Here is a 19,789-nt window from a genome sequence, read left to right on the forward strand (position 1 = left end):
GCACTGGCCACGCCCCCTGGCGCCGCCGTCGAAGCCATTTTGCCGCCGCCTCCTTGCAAGTTGAGGCTCGCTTGCCCGGAGTGTGTGAGGAAGGCCGGAGCCACGGACGGTCCTAAGAGGGTTGTGCTCTCGGGCACCAGGCAGCGGACGCTGGTAGGGGCAACACTTCCTTACTGCCCGTTGGCGCGGCGTGGGCGCCCGCGGCTCTGCAGCGGGGCTTTGTTGTGAAGCGCGGGCGGCGGTGGCGGGTGCGGGAAAGGGCGCGCAGCCGTGCGGGGTCCCGGATTGAGGGGTGCGTGCTCGCCACGCCTGCGGTGCCACGGCCCCCAAACCTTTCGCCCGGCAGTTTCCAGTCTCGTCTTCGAAGCAGCCAAACCCCACTTCCTGCTCCGGCCTGCGTGCGACGGTGGCGCTGTCTCAGCTCAGAGCAATGGGGTGAATGGCTGGTGGGGAGCCCGCCGTGCCGCCGCCCGCGCCGAGGGCCCTTCATTTATTCATTCAGGCCGCAAATCCTGGGCGCTGCCCTGCAGGCACTGTGTATGGGGCTGTGAACAAATTAAGCGTAGCCCTTGACCCTCCCTTACGGAGGCTGCTGTCGTGGGGGTCGGAGATAATAGGAGAACGAACGACTGCAGGTTTCGATGAAAAGCTATGTAAAGAGGGAGCTACCTTAGGGAGGGTGGAAAGGGAAGGCGCTTCGGAGATGGACCTTGGAGCTGATCGGTGCGGCTCAGCTGTGAAGTCGCAGAGTCAAAGCAGAACTGCAGAGGCACAAGGGAATTGTGAGGCTTCAAGGCAGAGATTGGAAAGAAACTGAAAGGCCATGTGATTGACTGGAGTGTGATGGGAAGGGCTGTGAGAAGAGTGGATCTTAGGGTGGCCAGAGTGGCAACGGGGGACTCATTCAGGACGCCATTGCTCTGCCCCAGGAGTGCAGTCGTGGTGGCGGGGACCTGGAGAGAAACGAATGGATAGAAGACGTGTTTTGGAGGCAGAATTGCGTAGTAGATTAGCAGTCAGACCACCTGGCTTGGCATTCTGCGTCTCCCAGTTCTAGGGACTTTGTCTTCTAGGGCAAATTAGTCTCTCAGTTTACTCACCTGTAAAGTAGGGGTAACAATAATAATGCTTTCTACGGTTGTTGGAAGGATTAAGTAAAATAGTTCATGTAGATGATTTTCTCCAACGGTGCTGTCTGGCTCCTAGGAAAGGCTCTATCTACGCGGATAGCTACGGAGGACCTCGGAGTGGATGACGCACAAGCTGTGACATGAATAACTTAGTGGATGGTGGTACCACTTAGGGAGATGCGAACACTGGGCTTTCGGGGAGGAGGAACAAGTTTGGGAAGGAAATTTAAAATTCTGTTTTGATTGCGATGCCAAGGTAGCATTCCGAAGAGTATGTTAGTGCTGCATTTAGATGAACTTGACTTTGGAGCTTAAAGACAAAGGACTGAATTTTCAATATATATATTTGGGCATCATTAGCATGTAAATGATATTGAATATTATGGAGGTAGATGAGACTACATACCTAGGGAGGAAGAAATTTGATAGTGTAGTCCTTCATATTTAATGTTATTCACCCTGAAGGCTTGTTTCTTTTTTTTTTAATTATTCAGGGGTGGAATTTAAAGATAGATATCGTCAGTTTTCCACAGCTTTTCCATCAATAGGATGGCCCCAGTGTTAGTCTGTCATTACAGGATAAACAGGTTTATGCTAGGGTCCAGTTTGATGACATTAGATTTAGGTGCTAACAAAATGCACTAAACATTAATGGAAGACAAAAGTTTGATGTTAGTAATGGGGTTTCTTTTCAAAGCAAATTAAATTCATAACATGTTTTCTCTGGTTCTAAATTTAGTCTCAGATATCTTATAATTTAGACCCGTATTTTGGACTTACAGTCTTCATAATTTTTGGTATTTTATTAACCTGGGAGTTGAGTGAGAGTGCCAACAAGTAAGTATGGTGTGTTGCACTTCAAGAAAACTTAATATCTTCAAATTTTAATAAATAACAAGGCCCAAAGGAGAGTTTTGTACAGAATATTTAAGTTAGTAGAGTACTGTTTTCAGTTGAAGTATTGAATACTTAAAGTGTTTGGACTACAATTTTGAGAACTGTTAGGAGACATAATCAGAATGAGAAGAAACTATTGGATGTATACACACAAAATGATGGATGATCATTTCTTAATATAATAAATAGTTTGGGTTTGAATTTAGGATTCTACAGTTACTTGAAAACTTTGTGTGCTCTAGTTTCTTCCTTTGTGAAAAGGCGATAATAATATCTGCTACATAGTGTTGTCTACCATTGTTAGGATTAAATGAGTTAAAACACATAAGGTGCCTGTTGTAAAAACTGAGACCTTGCATAAAATTTTTTTAAGAAAAGGTAAAAGTCACTGGTAGTTACCCAAAGATAACCATTTTGGGGGATATTTCTTTTCCAGGCTTGATTTATGCATATATACTTTTTATGTAGTTCAAATCGTACTTTTGTATCTGCCTTTTCTTGAACATGTTATCGACTTTCTAATTATATCATTAAAATTTCTTCATAGGCAATTTTAATAGCAGTGTGATAGAATATCCTGTACTTAACTTAGATTTTCAGTAAATTCCAATTGATTATTTCTAGCTTGGTAATTTCCAGTGTTTACTCTTATAAATAATGTGTTTTTAACTAATTTTTGTTTTCTTAGGTCTGAAGAAGACACTGGAATCATGGGTGATATTAAAAATTTTTTGCATGCCTGGTGTGGCAAAAGGAAGATGTCTCCAAATTATGAAATTAGAGCCGTGGGGAACAAAAACAGGCAGAAATTCATGTGTGAGGTACTAAAAAATACAGTTTATGTTTGTGATTTTTGAGGCTTATTTTGGTCTTAAAAAACAATGTTTTCTATTTGGGAATGTTAATGCTTTGCAGGTTGGATAGTGTTTTTTGTTGTAACTTGACTGCTATTCTGTATCATTATACGTTATTGTTAAGTGAGCATTACTTTTAAAACAATCTGGTAGGTAAATTATTCCAATTAGAGCATGTGTCTTCTTCAGTTCCCGTAGTACCTGTATGCAGATTGGAAAAGTTTACTAATTCCTATAGAAAGTAGAGCAGTTCTTGATTGCTTTAAGTCTGAGTGCTTAAAATAAATACAAATGGAGAGCTTGTTCTTGGGTGTTAAAATCAGCTACTAATGTGGAACATTCTGTTACATGAGATGAGAATATCTGAGTATATAAATTAATATTCTTATTTTTGGATTAGTTTATTACTGGACAACACAATTCAAGCTTTTTCATAAGACAGCCAGTCCATGAATTCTCTTAGGTGGTTATTTTCAGTGTGTTTATGGAGTATATCTCCAATAGTTAGCTGTTGTCCCTTAATGGACTATTGAATTACACATTTGTTAAGCCCCCAAATTACCTAGGATCTCAGTAACCTTTTCCTTACTGTTAGGTTCGAGTAGAAGGATATAATTACATTGGCATGGGCAACTCTACCAATAAGAAAGATGCACAGAGTAACGCTGCCAGGGACTTTGTTAACTATTTGGTTCGAACAAACGAAGTAAAGAGTGAAGAAGTCCCATCTAGTGGGGTAAGTACTTACGGCCAAGCACTTGAGGTGTGTGGTAAGGTTGTGCTAACCCAGTATGTATGGAGACTCACGGTCATCATTTTTCAGTGTTGTTTTCAAATATATTAATGTGTTCTCTAGTGAACCTTAGCATCGTATTTTCTCAGCACTGGGATGAGTTCCTGAAGATTTAATTTGATTTTTTTATCATGTACCTAACTTGTGGGCTTGGGAAATTCTTTTAATCTGTATTTCTTACGGTTTTCTGTATTTCATTCATTCATAAACTGATTTTTCAGGGCTTGTTGTGTTCTGTGTACTTCCAAAGATAACATTTTAAACAGAATATAAAAATCGGTAACATTTTAAGACACAATGTTTGCTCCCATTGACACTTCCATATATAGCAGAGAAAATGCAATGAAATATTCCTGTTTTGATACCATGATTATTTTAATTGTAATTATGTAAGTATGCAACAAAGACCCCTCTCTTGTACTGTTTTTAAGAAAGAAACTTTATTTCGCATTTAATTAAAAAATGAAAATTTCAATTTTCACAAAAATAGAGGGATGGTTGACATTGTAAAAAGATTAACATTATGATTTAAGTATAGATCTCTTAGGTGATGTAAATGAAAGATTCAGTTTTATAACACCTTTAGAAATAATATCTGTACCAATTTTAACAGTTTACTTTCACTGAATTTTTGTATGCTGCCTTGCTTATTATGAAGGCAAAAATACAAGTACACGGTGTATTTTATTTCATTGCTTTGACCCAGAAGTCAAGAGACTTTCTAATATATTGTACCTCTAGATAAGTATAGGATTTTAAATTACATTGGTTTGCCAATCTGTAAAATGAAGATACTGGACTAGATGATCTTGATGATTGATTATTTCTGGCTGTGAAAACAAGATTGCAAATATCTTTCAAATATTTGAAACCTCTGATATTTGCTCCACATGTTATGCGTCTTCCCCTCTTGTCTTGCAGTGTAGGTCTGCCAGAGGCAAATTCTGTTTAATTTCCTTTTATAGGAAAATGTTATTTTACCTTCTTTCTTGAATAATATATTCACTGTAATAGGATTCTGAGGTGACATTTTCCTTCTTTAAGAGATTGTTTTATTGTCTTCCATTGTTTTCTGATGGGAAGTCAAACTAAAATCATTTCCCCCTATATGTAATGTGTTATTTTCTTTGGTTGCTTTCGTTTTTTTCTTTACATTTGGTTTCTGTGGTTTGACTATGATATGACTAGGTATGGTTGTCTTTTGTATTAGGTTGGTGCAAAAGTAATTGCAGTTTAAAAGGTTAAAAATAATTGCAAAGACCGCAATTACTTTTGCACCAACCTAATACTTATCCTGCTTGGGGCTTGCTGAGGTTCATGAATCTTTAAATTTATGTGTTTTGCCAAATTTGGGAAACTTTGGCTATTATTTCTTCAAATATTCTGCTTCATTTTTTTCTTTTTCTGCGACTCCTATGTTAACATGTATGTTAAATCTTTTGATGTTACCCCATAGGTCCCTGAGGCTCTTATTTCCTGCTTTCTCTCTATTGGATGATTTCTATTGATTATCTACAAATTCACTGCTTTTTTTCTCTGTCAATTCCATTTTGCTCTTACGTCCATCCAATGAATTTTTTATTTTAGATATTCCCTTTTTTCATTTCTAGAATTTTCAGCTTTTTTCTCCCTTGTGGCATTTCTTGCTTTTTCATTCATTATAAGCATATGTTCATAATATGAAGGTGAATTTCCTTTATCTCATTGGGTATAGAGCATAATATCTGCTTCAAAATCCTTGACTACTAATTCTAACATCTAGGTCATCTCAGAGTTGGGCTCTGTTGATTGTATTTTCTGTTGAAATTGGATTACCTTTTCCTCTTTGTATGTCAAGTAACTTGGATTATATTCTGAGCTTTACGAACATTATGTTATAGAGACTAATGTTTCTCCAAAGAGTATTGCTTTTGTTGTATTGTCAAGCAATTAATTTGGTTGGACTCAGTCTGTAAATACTACGTTTGAGTAACAACTCAAATCTCACTTCAGTTTTCTGATCCTTCACTAAATGGTTTGGAGTCTGTCCTGTGTATGTGTAGTTCAAGGGTTAGCCAGAGATTTGGGCAGAGTTTATACACAGAATTTGAGTTTCCTCCCTCTTTACTTTCCAGGATTCCCTCCTCACTTTCTACCAGCTTTGGTTTCACCAAACTCTTAATCCTCTGATACTTTAGGTCAGAAAGACTAGGTTTTCCATTGGAGTTTTAGCCGCCTCACACAGTCTTTCCTGGGGCCAAAAGCCCTAGTAAACATGTTACACCTTTGCTGTTCCTTGCTTTCTCATTTCAAATCCTTTTCAGAATCTGTTAGCACTTTTGTTCACTTTTTAGTGCCTACAGATAGTTGTTGGGGGTCTTTGGTATTTTTTTTCTCCAGAGTTCATATTATCCATGGAAAGGTCAGGCTTGTAGGAGCTTTCTTGACTGTACCAGAAACAATACCCTGTTGTCTTTTTATTGCTATCATTTTAACATGCTCAGATCTTTTCCATTAAGTGCTCTGACTATGCATTTCCTCTTTTCTCCCTCACTTTCTGTGTTTCCGCTATACTGTACTTCTTGCAGTTCCAGCACCTTTCTGTTACGCGCTGCTTGTATGTGAATACAATAAAGAAATCTTTCAATCAAAAATACTGAAAATAATGACATGAATAAAGCTTTATCAGGCAAAATAAAATGATAGTAAAAATATTAATATCAGAATAAACTTTAAGGAAGAAAGCAGAAGAGAAACATCAGTTCACAGTGTACCACTCCACTTAGCATTAGAAATGCTGCTGTATGTATTGGCAACACTAAAATGATAATGTGAGAAAGTAACAGAGGGACCAAAACAATGTACTAAACATTTGGAAGTTTGAACACTTGGTTCTAAATGTAAATTAAAAATTGCAGTTACAGACTGTTTAGGTGACAGTATATATCAAAACTTTGGAAGGCCAGGGAGCATACATCATCAGTTTAGCTCAAATAAACTCTTATAAAAATTAACCTAAACAAACAAACACTAGAGAGCCACAGGAGTAGTCATTTATTTAAGGGACTTCAGATGCTTTTGTTACTACATAAATAGTTTTGTTTTATTTTTTAAATGAATGCACAAATAACTTTCAGCTCAGGAAAATAGAACAGATAAAATAGGAAGAAATTAATAAAGAAAAACAGAAATTGCTGAATTAGAAAGCAAAAAGAAAAGTAAACGTTTTAAGTAAACATTTAAAATGCTCTTTGTAAAAGATAAATAAAATAGTCCATTCCAGGTCTAATTTTTCAAAAAACTAAAATCCATGTCATTAGATGCGTTTGAGAATTCAGAATTTTTCTTATTTCAGGAAAGTAATATGGTACACAATACCGTACCTTATATGACATCTCTAGCACATCTGAGGTAAAACCCTGTAATCAAACTTGCGTACTACCTCACGCAATGATTTTACAAGAGAAAAATAGCTATTCAGTGGTCAACTTAATAAAGATTTTTAAAAAAGCATTTCACAAAATTAAATGCTTATTACCAATAAAGTACTTAAGAAATGGAATAGAAAAACGCTTCATTGACTTGCTAAAAGTATCATCTAAAAATAATAGTAAACACTGTACTGAAAATGAGCCCTCAAGCAGAGCTGCTCAAAGTGTTACAATTTGTGAGGTCAGTATAAAAATGAGTGAGCATTTAGAAACACCTAGAGTATTGTGACAGGAATCTTACTTTTTTTGAATCTAATAGAAAACTTGGGCTTGTATTTTGTATGTGTATTTCATATTTGTAGCAATTGATTTTTAGGTGTATTTTACAAAAATAATTGTTTCTAGTGGGTTAGGAGAAAAATCTCATAGCCAGTTTTTTATTGCAAATAGTTTGAGATGCACTGCCCTAGGGGAATTTCAACAAGGCCAAACTGTCCACTGTCATTACTATTACTCAGTGTAATGCAGTAACTAAAAAGAAAAGGAATATGTAATGTACGAAGAGAAATAAATGAGGTGTAACTATTAAAAAGTTAATTGGAAAATTTTCCTATTCATTGTAGTAGTAATAATTATAAAGAACCTAAGAATGTGTAGTTTATACGACCTGTAAGAACAATGCAACAGGTTTTTACTGAGGCATAGTGTCAGGAACTCTTAAGAGTCAGATTTTACTGTACGTACTTGACAGCTAACAATTCAGCCTGCCACAGTTTCATAGATGCCGGCAGAAGACACAAGACTCTGAGTTGGGGACAAAGGAGGTTATTACTCATGGCATAGCAGGCAGCATTAGCATCACGTTTGCATGGGTTCATCCTTGTCCCCAAATCTCCTGGGAAACAAATCTGCCACCTATGCCGGAGTACGATATTATCTCTGTCTTCCAAGGTTATTTGCTGTTCAAACATCCTGGAGAAGATGTTTAGGCAAGACTTGGAGAAACGCAAGATATCCATGGAGAATTTGTCTAGACAGATGGAAGACGTGGTGAAATGTAGGAGCCATATTGTGTTTCTGGATGGGAAGCTGTGTTATTGTAAGATGTCAGTCAGTTCATTATAGGGAAGTCAGTTCTCCCTGAGTAAACTATAAATTTAACATTATTTGATAAATTAGACAAAAAAGTTAATTAGCAAAAATATAATTGCTGAAGAATACCCAAAGAGAATTGAAGTGGAAAGTATTAGCCAATCCAACCACCTATTAATAAAGAATTTTAATTATTTTAAGATTACAGTAACTAAATTGGCACACTACCAGCTGCAAAATGGGGAAAAAAAACCCACCAAAATACATTAGAAAATAATGCAGAACATGTCTCAGGATCAGAAAGGCCATTTTATGGAGAATGAACAAGGCAGAAACTAGATTTGACTACAAAAAACTAGCAAAATACCTTTTGGGGCAATAAGTAGCATTAATAAAAGGAAATGGACAAATTTTTTACAACTTGTATGACAAATAGTGAATAGCACTAAAATGTTAAATTCTTAGAAATTAATGAGAACAGTGAATATCCAGATAGAGTAATGGGCAAAGAAAATGTAAATTAAAATAATAAGTTGCTATAACAAAATTCAAAATGAATACTGGTAAAGATGTAAAATTTTTCTATAATTCCCAGACTTGGAGAGGATGTGGGAAAACAGATCCATATATGTAGTGCTGGGCAGTATCCTGTGGAGTATTATGGTGCTATTTAAAGTGTTGGTACCTTTTAACCCAGGAATTGCACTTTTACGAATTTTTTGTAAAAGAAAAGCCAAAGTACAAAGAGTTTATGGCCGTGTTATTTTATAATTTCTTTTAAGATTGGCTGCAATCTAAATACCCATCAACATGGTATCGCTTGAGTTACGTATAACTCGTGTGTGTGCTGCTGTTGAGTCAGCTCTGACTTCTTGCGGGCGACTCCTATGAATGAATGACATCTCCATGTCCTGTCCTCACAGCCCTGCTCGGCTCCTCTGGACTCATACCTATGGCTTCTTTGATGGAGTCGATTCCTCATCTCACATTTGGTCTTCCTCTTTTCCTGCTGCCTTCTGTTTTCCCAGCATTCTTATTGTCTTTTCCAAAGAACCCTGTCTTCTCCTTTTGTGCCCGAAGTTAGAACAGCTTCAGTTTTGTCACTTTTGCCTCCAGCGATGTTTCAGGCTTAATTTGCTCTAGGATCCACTTGTTCGTTTTTCTGGCTGTCCAGCGTAACCGTGGAGCTCTCCCCTGACACTGTATTTCAGATGAATCATTTGTTTCCCGTCAGCCTTCTCCACTGTCCAACTTCACATCCATACATAATAATTGGGAATACAAGGGTGTGGGTGATCTTAGCCTTCGTCTCTAATGACACATGGTTGTTCTTAGTGATCTTTCCTAATTCTTCCATTCCTGCCTTCTCTTGATTTCTTGACTGTGGTCTTCATTTGAATTGATGACTGAACCCCAATGTAAGCAAAATCTTTTAACAGTTTCCTTTTCTTGGTTGTCCATGTTCAAGTTGTGTATTTCTTCTGTAGTCATGATTTTTGTCTTCTTGATGTTCAGTTGCAGTCCTGCTTTGGCACTTTTCTTTCACCTCCATCAGAAGTCCTTTCAAATCATTGCTATAGGTTGGTGCAAAAATAATTGCGGTTTTTGCAGTTCTTTTTAACCTTTAAACCGCAATTACTTTTGCACCAACCTAATACTTTATGTATAAGTACATCCATACAGTGGAGTAGTAAGTCATTAAAATTCATGTAGATCCATATTTAAAGAAGTAGAAAACATGTATAAAGTATTTTGCATTTGTCTTGGAACTTTATGTTTCCTCTCTGGAAACCTAGATACCCTCTTGGTTGGCTCCTCACTTGTGCTTCATATCTTTTCTCAAATGTCACCTCAGGAATGTGGCTTTCCCTGTTTGCTTTATTTAAATAGTGATCTCTCACAGTCCCTATTTGTCTTCTTTGCTTTTTTTTTCTCTATAGTATTGTATCATACTTGACTTGTATTATTGTCTAGCTCTGTATGAATACAGAATTAGAATATAGCTATTTGAATATCGCTGTGAGTACAGACATGTCTGTGTTGTTCATTGTTTTATCCTCAGTACCCAGAACAATGTCTGCCATGTAGAAGGCTCCTTCCTAAAAAATACTAATTGAATGTTGAATGTATTTATTAAGATACTAAGTGGAAAAAGTAAATTAACTATACAGCATAAACTGATTCTACTTTTTATGGAAAAATTATATTTGTGTACATATTTATATATAAACTCTCTAGATGGAGAATTATGAGTAATATTTACTACTTGTATCTTTTTCTGCCTGAAATGAGAATTTAATAGTTTTATAATCAGTGAAAACACAGATGTTAATATTATCAGGAGAGAAAGGACAGCACTTTTAAGTATCAAAGAATTGACTAGTCCCTGTGAAGGCGAAATTGCTGATACTGCCTTGACTTTTTCACTTGAAGGAAGCACTCCTTTTGCCCCCACTTACCGATGCAACTGACACCACAGCAGCTACTGGTGAAGGTTTCCCAGCAACCCGGGGGGGACCTCTTCCTCCACATCTGGCTCTCAAGACAGGTAAGGGACTTGAACATGTGCCTGAGGATAAGTTATGTGCGGTGTTGCTTGGTCATCACTTCTCTCACTTGGATAAAAAGAAATAACGACAGTAAACTCTTAATGTTGAGAGCGATCCCAAGGCCCTCATAAATTTGCAAATACCACCAGCTCATGTAATTCTTCTTATAAAGTGTATAGTTTAATTCTTTGCTGTCATTAGCTTTTACTAATTACTGATCTCTGAGTAGATTTGCACAGGCTAGACCTTTTGGTTTAAAGGGTCTTATTTCTTGCCCTGTCTTGTTTCTGACTTACTACTACCAAATACATTGTAGGCTTGCTTGTTTACCTTATGGGTCCCAGCCATTGCTGAATTCTATGTATTACCTAAGCTTTTATTGGTATGCCCACTGTAGGGTAGATTAATCAGGATATGTGGTCAACTTAAGTCTCAAATCCAGTATTTATGGAATGAGAATAACAGGAATATTTACTGCTTAGGATTGTGAGGAGTGTTGTTTTTTTTTAAGCACATAATAAACGTAGTGGAGTTAATGATCAGTCAGTATTAACTCTTTAGTTACTCTGCTTTTTTATCAGGATTCATCACTTTCTTACACCTTTTCAGCTTCTTATTTTCGTCACCAGCACTAGCAGACCGCTTTCTTCCAGGATCATATTTAGTGAAGAAACAGTTTTATCATTTAATCAGTTATTATATATGTAACAGCTTGAAAAACACAGCTACATTGAGAGTGCATGCTGGGTTATAAGTCATTTATGATCATTACTGGTAGCTTCCCCTGCATACCTGCCGTGGAGTTAGCATTCACAGTCTCGTACGTAACACTTAAAATTAACACTTTTCAGGCAAGTCATGGAGATGTCAGGCTCTTTCCAAATAAATGACACCTCGGATTTCTAATTATGGAATGCCAAAAGCTAAATTAGGAATATTCTTTAAAATATTCAGGATCTTTCTACAATATGATTCATCAAGAAAACAATCATTTCCTTTTCCTTAATAGAAAATAATTCTGGAGTTGGGGCCTCTTGTGGTGGTGCTCCTGGACCTACCTGGGATCGAGGAGCCAACTTGAAGGATTATTACTCAAGAAAGGAGGAACAAGAAGTACAAGCGGTGAGGCTGTCATCACCCTGTGTTACATCTCGGGAATGTGATCTAAGACTTAGTGCACAGCAAGATTTAAGATATTTGCAACTTGATAATTTGGTGATTCTTTTAAGTGGTTATTTTTTTTTTTTTTTTAATTTTTCTATTGGGGAATATTGGGGAAAAGTGTGTTTTTCCAGGGCCCATCAGCTCCAACTCGTCGTCCTTCAATCTAGTTGTGGAGGGCGCAGCTCAGCTCCAAGTCCAGTTGCTGTTTTCAGTCTTAGTTGCAGGGGGCGCAGCCCACCATCCCTTGAGGGAATTGAACTGGCAACCTTGTTGTTGAGAGCTCGCGCTCTAACCAACTGAGCCATTCAGCCTCCAGCAGCTCAGCTGAGCATCAGCTCTTTTACTTCACTCTTAATTGTGGAGAGCGCAGCTCACTGGCCCATGTGGGAATTGAACCAGCAACCCTGTTGTTCAGGGCTCCTGCTCTAACCAGCTGAGCCATCTGGCCACCCCTAAGTGGTGTTTTGAGACAACTTGTTCATAAATGACACCATAAAGCTAAGCTACCCATTAAATCTGATCATTAGAATTGCTTATGATATAAAATGATGTTTTTTTCCTAATTGTAATAAAAGGTCTCCTTTACTTTGTAGGAAATATAGTTACCTCAGTAAATTTCATTTTGAGAGCACTCATTGTAAATATGCCTTGATAAGACAACTTATTTTCCTACTTACTATATTTAAAGTAAAACCAGCACCAAAAAAAAAATTGTCAAATGTTTCTTAGGAACAATTTAAATACAGTACCTTAACTAATACCTTGTTTATACAATAGGACCATCAGATACAATATAAACTAATTCCAGCTCAATTTTGACTAGGATTAGAAATTACTAAAAGGAGCTTTTGCATTATAAAGGGGGTTACAAAGAAGGCATTGTTAGAAATTTCTGTGCCTTAAACATTCATAACTAAAATTAGCGCAGCCAAACAATTTTCATTGCTTCAACAGACTCTAGAATCAGAAGAAGTGGATTTAAATGCTGGGCTTCATGGAAATTGGACCTTGGAAAATGCTAAGGCTCGTCTGAACCAATATTTCCAAAAAGAAAAGATCCAAGGAGAATATAAGTACACCCAAGTGGGTCCTGATCACAACAGGTTTGCTTGTTTCACTCTTTGATAGTAAGTTAGGGTTGTTTTGGATATTCATTGTTCTATTTTTGTATGTATCTGGTTCAGTTTGTGAATTAGCTTTGGTTTGAGTTGTAAGAAGCAGATATATTACTTTGCTCAAGAATAATTGTCATTGATTTGTTAATGTGCAGTTTATCATGATTTGCACTTATGTATGATTTTAGCTGGTGAAGTTGTTTTGCAAAAATCTGTTTGTGTTGCTGGACTTTTAAGGGCCTCATTTAAATGTGAAAGGCAAAAATCACAGCCACACGTGGTGGTTTGTCCATAATTGCCTTAAAAATCTGCCAGAAGTGATGAGTTTATTCACTGCAGTATTGTTAGAGGCAGTTGTAATGATTATTTCTTTAATGGGTCAAGTTAGACACTTAAGTTTTAGAGTCTCGGGGGTAGATTGCATTACATCTAAATCCAAATTTCCCTCCAGCTTTGAAAGTTGCCAGCTCTCAAGAATACTGTTGTTGAAGTTTTGAGGGCTTATTGTAAAGCTGAACAGCCTCAGTCTTTGTGAGTTAAATTAGTCTACCTTTATTCTGTTAAATTTATAAAACTGAACATACAGGGAGGTTGTTGTAACAGTGACAGTATGTTTCTCAGCCTGCTTGCTGTTCTTCCTGAGAGCATTCCAGGGTGTAGTAATTATTACTCCCAGGAAAGCTCAGATGGATTAGACTCTTCTGGGGGCACTGTATTTTTATTGGAAGGGAGGGAAGGTTATAATGGAAACCTGGATGATTCAGTTTGCTGTCCTTATATGAAATTGTTCAAAATATGTTAAAAATATTTTCCTTGAAAATCAAAGTATTCTCCCTTGGGTGCATCTGGCAACCTTAAAATAATTATTACTAAAATAAAACTGACACTGGTCAAATTGATCATTCAGAGCATGTTCCCCCTCCTTCCCACCGTTTGGTTGAATCCTGAATTCTCAAATATGTAGTTCTGATGTCAGACTTTAAAATCCTCTGTGAGTGTAAAGGAAAGATGCAGTGGTTGGTGATTTTCCTTTCATATTATGTCCTTCTGAACTGCTTGGGCTCAGTAGCACCGGGTGACTAAGAACAGACAGATAACGAAAGTGTGTCTGCAGCTAGTTGTTGTAAATGTTTTGTGGTGTCAGTATTGTACTGACGTCTGATACAAGGAGTTGAAGAATTCAGGATGTGATGATAATCAGGGAGGCTGAGACAGTTTGGGGGGGGGAGCTGCAGGACCGCCTGGCTCCTTGAACGTCCTTTATTTAAAGGCACAACAGACAGCAACACCAGAGGTCTCGTTCATACAGACATGTGCTGCTGCTTAGGCTGAACTAAGCAATCACATGGGAAACGATTGTAAACTGATTTCTGGTGTCGCTGTTCCCCCAGGTGGAGGAGAATGAGATTGACTTTAAGCCTGGCTGAGAAACATACTGGCATCAGTGTCATTAAGGAAAGGGTGGATGTTGTTCCCCTGAAAGTCAGTGGCCTTTGACCCCTGAAGCCGCTGTGCCTGAAGGTCAGTTCACAAGAGATATAGGAAGGAGTCTAACATTTGTTTTTTTCCTTAAGCCTCATCTAACCTTTTATTCACAGCACAAAGTCAAGGTTAGAATGTACCTGAGCAATGCAAGGATCAGAAAGCATAATTGTCAAACGGTAGTTATTCTCTTGTTAAAACCTCAATCATTCCCTACAATCTGCTAGCAATTTTAGCTATAATTTTCAAAAATGCTTTGTTCTCCAGGACCTGATTTAAGTCAATGTGATATAAATAAGCTAAATTTCTTTTTTCAAGGGCAGCTTCCAACTGTAGGCAGATACCCCTGCCTCAGGAGCCACTCATATATGCAGTGTTCATATGTCCATGCATATGTGTGCGTGCATGCATATAATTTAGCTTATCTTAACAGACTGAAGTCATTAGTGGGTGGCCCATGCAAAAGAATCTTAAAATAATCACAACTACTGTGTTTCCCCAAAAATAAGACCTAGCCAGACCATCAGCTCTAATGCGTCCTTTGGAGCAAAACTTAATATAAGACCTGGTCTTATGTTATATAAAGCCCAGTATATTTTCTTTCCTTTTCCCTCTCTTATATAAGACCCAGTATGATATGATATGATATGATATGATATGATATGATATGATATGATATGAAAACCAGTATATTATATTATACCTGGTCTTATTTTGATATAAGACTTACATCAAAGTAAGACCGGGTCTTATATTAATTTTTGCTCCAAAAGATGCATTAGAGCTGATGTTCTGGCTAGGTCTTATTTTCGGGAAACACGGTATCGTTTAAAGAGCTTTGGTCCTATTTCATTTCTTGGCTCTAAGCTAAGTGGAAAATTCCTTTTAGTGAATGTGCTCTAACTATTCAGAGTACAACCTTTGGAATAAGATTAAGTAAATATAGAATCTAAAACCCTGACATTTTCTTTCCATGAAAAATTCGCTCATCAGCTTTGGTTATAGCAGTCTTGTGCCATTTGTACATTATTTAGAGTTTACATATTTCATTTGTTCTAGGATTGAGCAGAAGTAAATGTTTGCAATGTTTTCTTTTGTTGTGATTTGCCTAAGAAGTTGGAAAGCCTGCCTGATTTGGGAGTCCTAGATTTAGTAATTTCTAACAGTGAAATTCCTAACCTTGTTTGTATGTGTTGTTACAGGAGCTTTATTGCAGAAATGACCATTTATATCAAGCAGCTGGGCAGAAGTAAGTGTTACTGCTTCCCGTGCTCTTGAGCCTTGTTCAGTGGAGTAACATTCACATTAGAGTATTGAGCCACGTATGCATATAAGCTTTGTTAATTGAAAGAGTATATGATATAGGTAGCATCTAGGATATTTTAGAATATTAGTAATTATATGAAGTAGAGAGCCTATTTTCCCAGTTTGCCTGTGAAAAAAAGATCATGCTAGTGTTATGTTTCAATGGGTAAGGAGATGGTAGTAAGGAACTTGAAAACTTTTTTTTTAATCTTTCTCCATAAAGGCGTTCTTTCAGTTTAAGTAAAACTAGCTAGGTGAAATTTAGAAAGGAGTCAATTGGATGATAGGATTAAAGGTGAATATATGTAACTCAAAGGCCATACAGTCAAGAAGAAAAGGTGAGAAAGTTATCCTGAGGAAACAGACTAGAATGGGGTTATTCAGGAAGTAAGAAGGCAAAGATACACGTGTATTCTTTATTCTTAGTAAGTTTACAGCAGATAATGTATTGTGCTTAAATGATAATGAACTAGCTCTGTGTACCTGGTTTTGTCACTAACAGGTTTTGTGACTTTGAATAAATCACACCTTGTATCACTGGGATTCAGTTATCTGCTGATTGAGAGAAATGCCCTAAGGTTCTTTCCAGTTTGAGAATTCTGCAGTAAAACTAATGTTTTAAATTTCGTATATGAAGGACTTTCCTGATAGAATGAAACTTTTGAATGAATCATCAGGAGATGATGTTGAATTTTTTATCCTAGACCTTAAAAATAAGTCATTTTGAGGGGATAGGATATTAAGGGAAGAGGATAAAGACAGTCCAACTTCTGTGAGCCCAGTGACCTGACCATCAGAATTAGACTAAATGGCCTAGTTAGGCACGAAGCTGTCTCTGCCTGCCCCTTCTTGCTTTATGTCATCTCTCCTGAAACTGAAGATATTGAAGGAAGGAAAGGAGAGGAAACTTTCTATTAGCTTTTTCTTTAAGTACGAGCAACTGCTAGCTTCAGTCTAATGTGTAGGGCTCAGCAAACTACAGCTCTCCGACCAAATACAACCCACTATCTGTCTTACAAAGTTTTATTGGAACACAGCTACACTCATTTGTTTATGTTGGGATAGCAAACGTCTGTAAAGGGCCAGATCATAAATATTTTAAGCTTTATGGGTCACATATATAACACTTATTTTTGTCGTATTTGTACAACTCTAACAACATAAAAGCCATTCTTCATTCCTGGGTCTGTAGTTTGTCAAACCCTAGTTAAGTATTGTCTCTAGGTGGTTTCAAGCTTTAAAGGCAGAGTTGAATACAAGTAGTTGTGAATAGTTGAGTAGTTGGATCTACAAAGCCTAAAATAATGTATTATCTGACTTTTTGTAGAAGAAGAATACTACTCCCTGGTCTGCGTGACCGCTTTGGACTGATTTGTATTCTTTTGATTATTTTGCCTTTTGACCTTTTGCTTTTCAGAAGTTAAACTGTTTTCTTCCCCATTTTAATCTCAAAGGATGTTAATGCAACTTTTGTTGAAATACGTTATTTGCTTTTATAGTGATGATTTGTGTGTTAGTATCAGCCTATAATCAAGATGGTTACTTAGTTGATACGCTAATATGGAATTGCTTTTGGTTAGCAATTAGAATGAAAAAGAACATAGAACCCAGGATTTACTCTGATTTTAGGGTGGCTTTTGTACCTAAACCCCTAGTTGCTTATGAAATAAGGTGTTTCTTTACTTAGATGAGTTATTCTTCTGTTTTTGGTAATCCTGACCTTAAATTATAGGGATATTTGCACGTGAGCATGGATCAAATAAAAAACTGGCAGCACAGTCCTGTGCCCTGTCACTTATCAGACAACTCTACCATCTTGGAGTGATTGAAGCTTACTCTGGACTTACGAAGAAGAAAGAAGGAGAGACAGTGAGTCTTTAGACTTAGTAGCCCAGAGAGATATCGTAAAATTCAATGTAGCTATTTTAGTATTTGGCTAAAGAATAATTTGTGGTTCTAGGAGTATTACCTTAAGAAATGGAAATGGCCCTACTAATCATCTGTATCTGGCTGATTGCTGTGTTTACAGTGGGTAGTAATCATTGAGTAATTCTTTCACAGAAGGGAACTAATTGTTGGCTTAAATATTATAGTGTCGACCACATACACTTAACCCTGCAATAGTAGATTAGACTAGTGCTTATATGTATGTTACATGATTTTCATGGGTCATCATTTTTCTCTAGATGGAGCCTTACAAAGTTAACCTCTCTCAAGATCTAGAGAATCAGCTGCAAAACACCGTTCATGAGCTCAATCTTGAAATCCGGCCCCCAGTAAGCATACAGTTATTTAAGTTCACCTTTGTATAGAAATTCTCTAGTCAGACAAGCAAGCAACTGGTATTGGTGGTTATTTTGTTTTTCTTTTTTTGTTTGTTTGTTTTTTGTTTTTTTAATAGCCTGATGATCCTTCTGTGCCTGTTGTACTCAACCTTGGCAAACTGGCTCACTTTGAGCCATCTCAGCGAAAAACCCAAATGGGTGTAGTTCCTTGGTCACCGCCTCAATCCAACTGGAATCCTTGGACTAGCAGCAACATTGATGAGGGGCCCCTGGCTTATGTGAGTGCAACATTGTTTTTGAGATCAGACTCTTGTATTTCACTTTTGAGTATATTTCATTAGGCTGTCTGGATAAAAAACAGATTCAGTTTGAAGATGAGTTATGTGCTTTTGTTTGACTGTCGCCTTCCCATTGTACAGGCTACTCCAGAACAAATAAGCATGGACCTCAAGAATGAATTAATGTACCAGTTGGATCAGGATCAGGATTTGCAAGCTGTAAGTCTGTGAAGTATGTAGTGCCCAGATCTTCAGAACATTCTAGATATGGGCAAAAGGACAGTGAATAATGTATTTTGCCCTTTCTAGGGAGGAACATCAAAGGTGTTTACCAAACTGCTGACCTTAGTTACCACTAAGGGTAGTAGTTGTGAGTGAAGGGCCTGGGATTATTAGTTACCTGCAGTAGTGATATTTGGGGTAGTAACTCTTTTTGATGTTTTCCAGGGGTTTCTTTTCTTTAAAAAACAACATTGAAACATCAAAAGAAAGGACATGTAGATGCAATGTTCAGGGAGAAAGGGGGAAAATTAAGGTGTGGACAAGGCCACTAGATAGATACTTCAGAAATTTAGTGAGAAGGGACAATTCTATTAGAGAGACAAATGTATGTATTCTTTTATGAAAAAGTATGTTTTGGATACTAAGCCAGTGGAAAGTAATAAGTTTTTATAGAGATGGCAAATTTGTTTTAGCATTAAGACAATTCCTTCTAATGTATATGTTGGTAGAAATCTGACTGAAGTGTAATTTTTCTAATACAGATCTTTCAGGAGAGAGATTCACTACCTGTGAAGAAATTTGAAAGTGAGATCCTGGAAGCAATTAGTAACAATTCAGTTGTCATTATCCGAGGCGCGACTGGATGTGGTAAAACTACACAAGTTCCCCAGTTTATTCTAGATGACTTTATCCAGAATGACCGAGCCGCAGAGTGTAATGTTGTGGTAACTCAGGTAAGTCGTAAGCCAACTTGCTAGGTGTGTGTCTGGTGTAGATAGAGTTTGAAGGTGGAAACACCTAGGGGCCAGACTATTCCTAATTCTTTGATCAGCTCCTCCTTTGTAGCCACAGAAGGTTCTGAAAGCGGTAGAGCACTAGGCCCCCTAAAATTTAAAAACAAAACATAAAAAGAAATTAAGTCTTGTTCTAATCTCCAGTGTCCTTCACTGATAAGCTAAACTGAACCATGTGGGGATTGTTTTCTCTGGGCTAGAGAGAGTCTTTGGGCCTAGAATCAAACATACTGAGAGTACTTCATCCTGAGGTCCACATCCAAATCTTGGTCCTGTCCATCTTATCACCTAATGATAATCAGTGAAAACCAGTCAAAGCAAGAGTAGGCAAGCTAGCAAAACATAATGGCCAGCTTACTAATGCTTATTTCATGCCATCATTTCAGGATATAGCTGTCTCTCATAAGATGAGAACTCAG

The 19,789-nt window shown here is 37.3% G+C and overlaps 1 protein-coding gene across 3 annotated transcripts in view; it reads left to right on the forward strand.

The window, feature by feature from the left end:
• Positions 1-19,789, forward strand: part of DHX9 (DExH-box helicase 9) — a 46,386-nt gene continuing 26,597 nt past the window's right edge. Inside the window, exons 1-12 of one of the 3 annotated variants that reach the window (XM_019737204.3) lie at positions 1-153; positions 2,716-2,848; positions 3,477-3,617; positions 10,610-10,724; positions 11,735-11,940; positions 12,844-12,992; positions 15,689-15,735; positions 17,524-17,660; positions 17,978-18,067; positions 18,193-18,354; positions 18,496-18,573; positions 19,119-19,310. In XM_019737204.3, coding sequence (XP_019592763.3) covers positions 2,738-2,848; positions 3,477-3,617; positions 10,610-10,724; positions 11,735-11,940; positions 12,844-12,992; positions 15,689-15,735; positions 17,524-17,660; positions 17,978-18,067; positions 18,193-18,354; positions 18,496-18,573; positions 19,119-19,310 — 1,428 coding nt within the window. In that variant the 5' untranslated portion in view covers positions 1-153; positions 2,716-2,737. Of the gene's footprint in view, positions 154-2,715; positions 2,849-3,476; positions 3,618-10,609; positions 10,725-11,734; positions 11,941-12,843; positions 12,993-14,395; positions 14,526-15,688; positions 15,736-17,523; positions 17,661-17,977; positions 18,068-18,192; positions 18,355-18,495; positions 18,574-19,118; positions 19,311-19,789 lie in introns of those variants that run through there. The other 2 variants (XM_019737280.3, XM_019737354.3) reach the window with 2 other exon arrangements.

Source organism: Rhinolophus sinicus, chromosome 11, assembly GCF_057876585.1.
Source record: "Rhinolophus sinicus isolate RSI-liver-muscle chromosome 11, RSI-T2T, whole genome shotgun sequence".
Taxonomy (NCBI): Eukaryota; Metazoa; Chordata; class Mammalia; order Chiroptera; family Rhinolophidae; genus Rhinolophus; species Rhinolophus sinicus.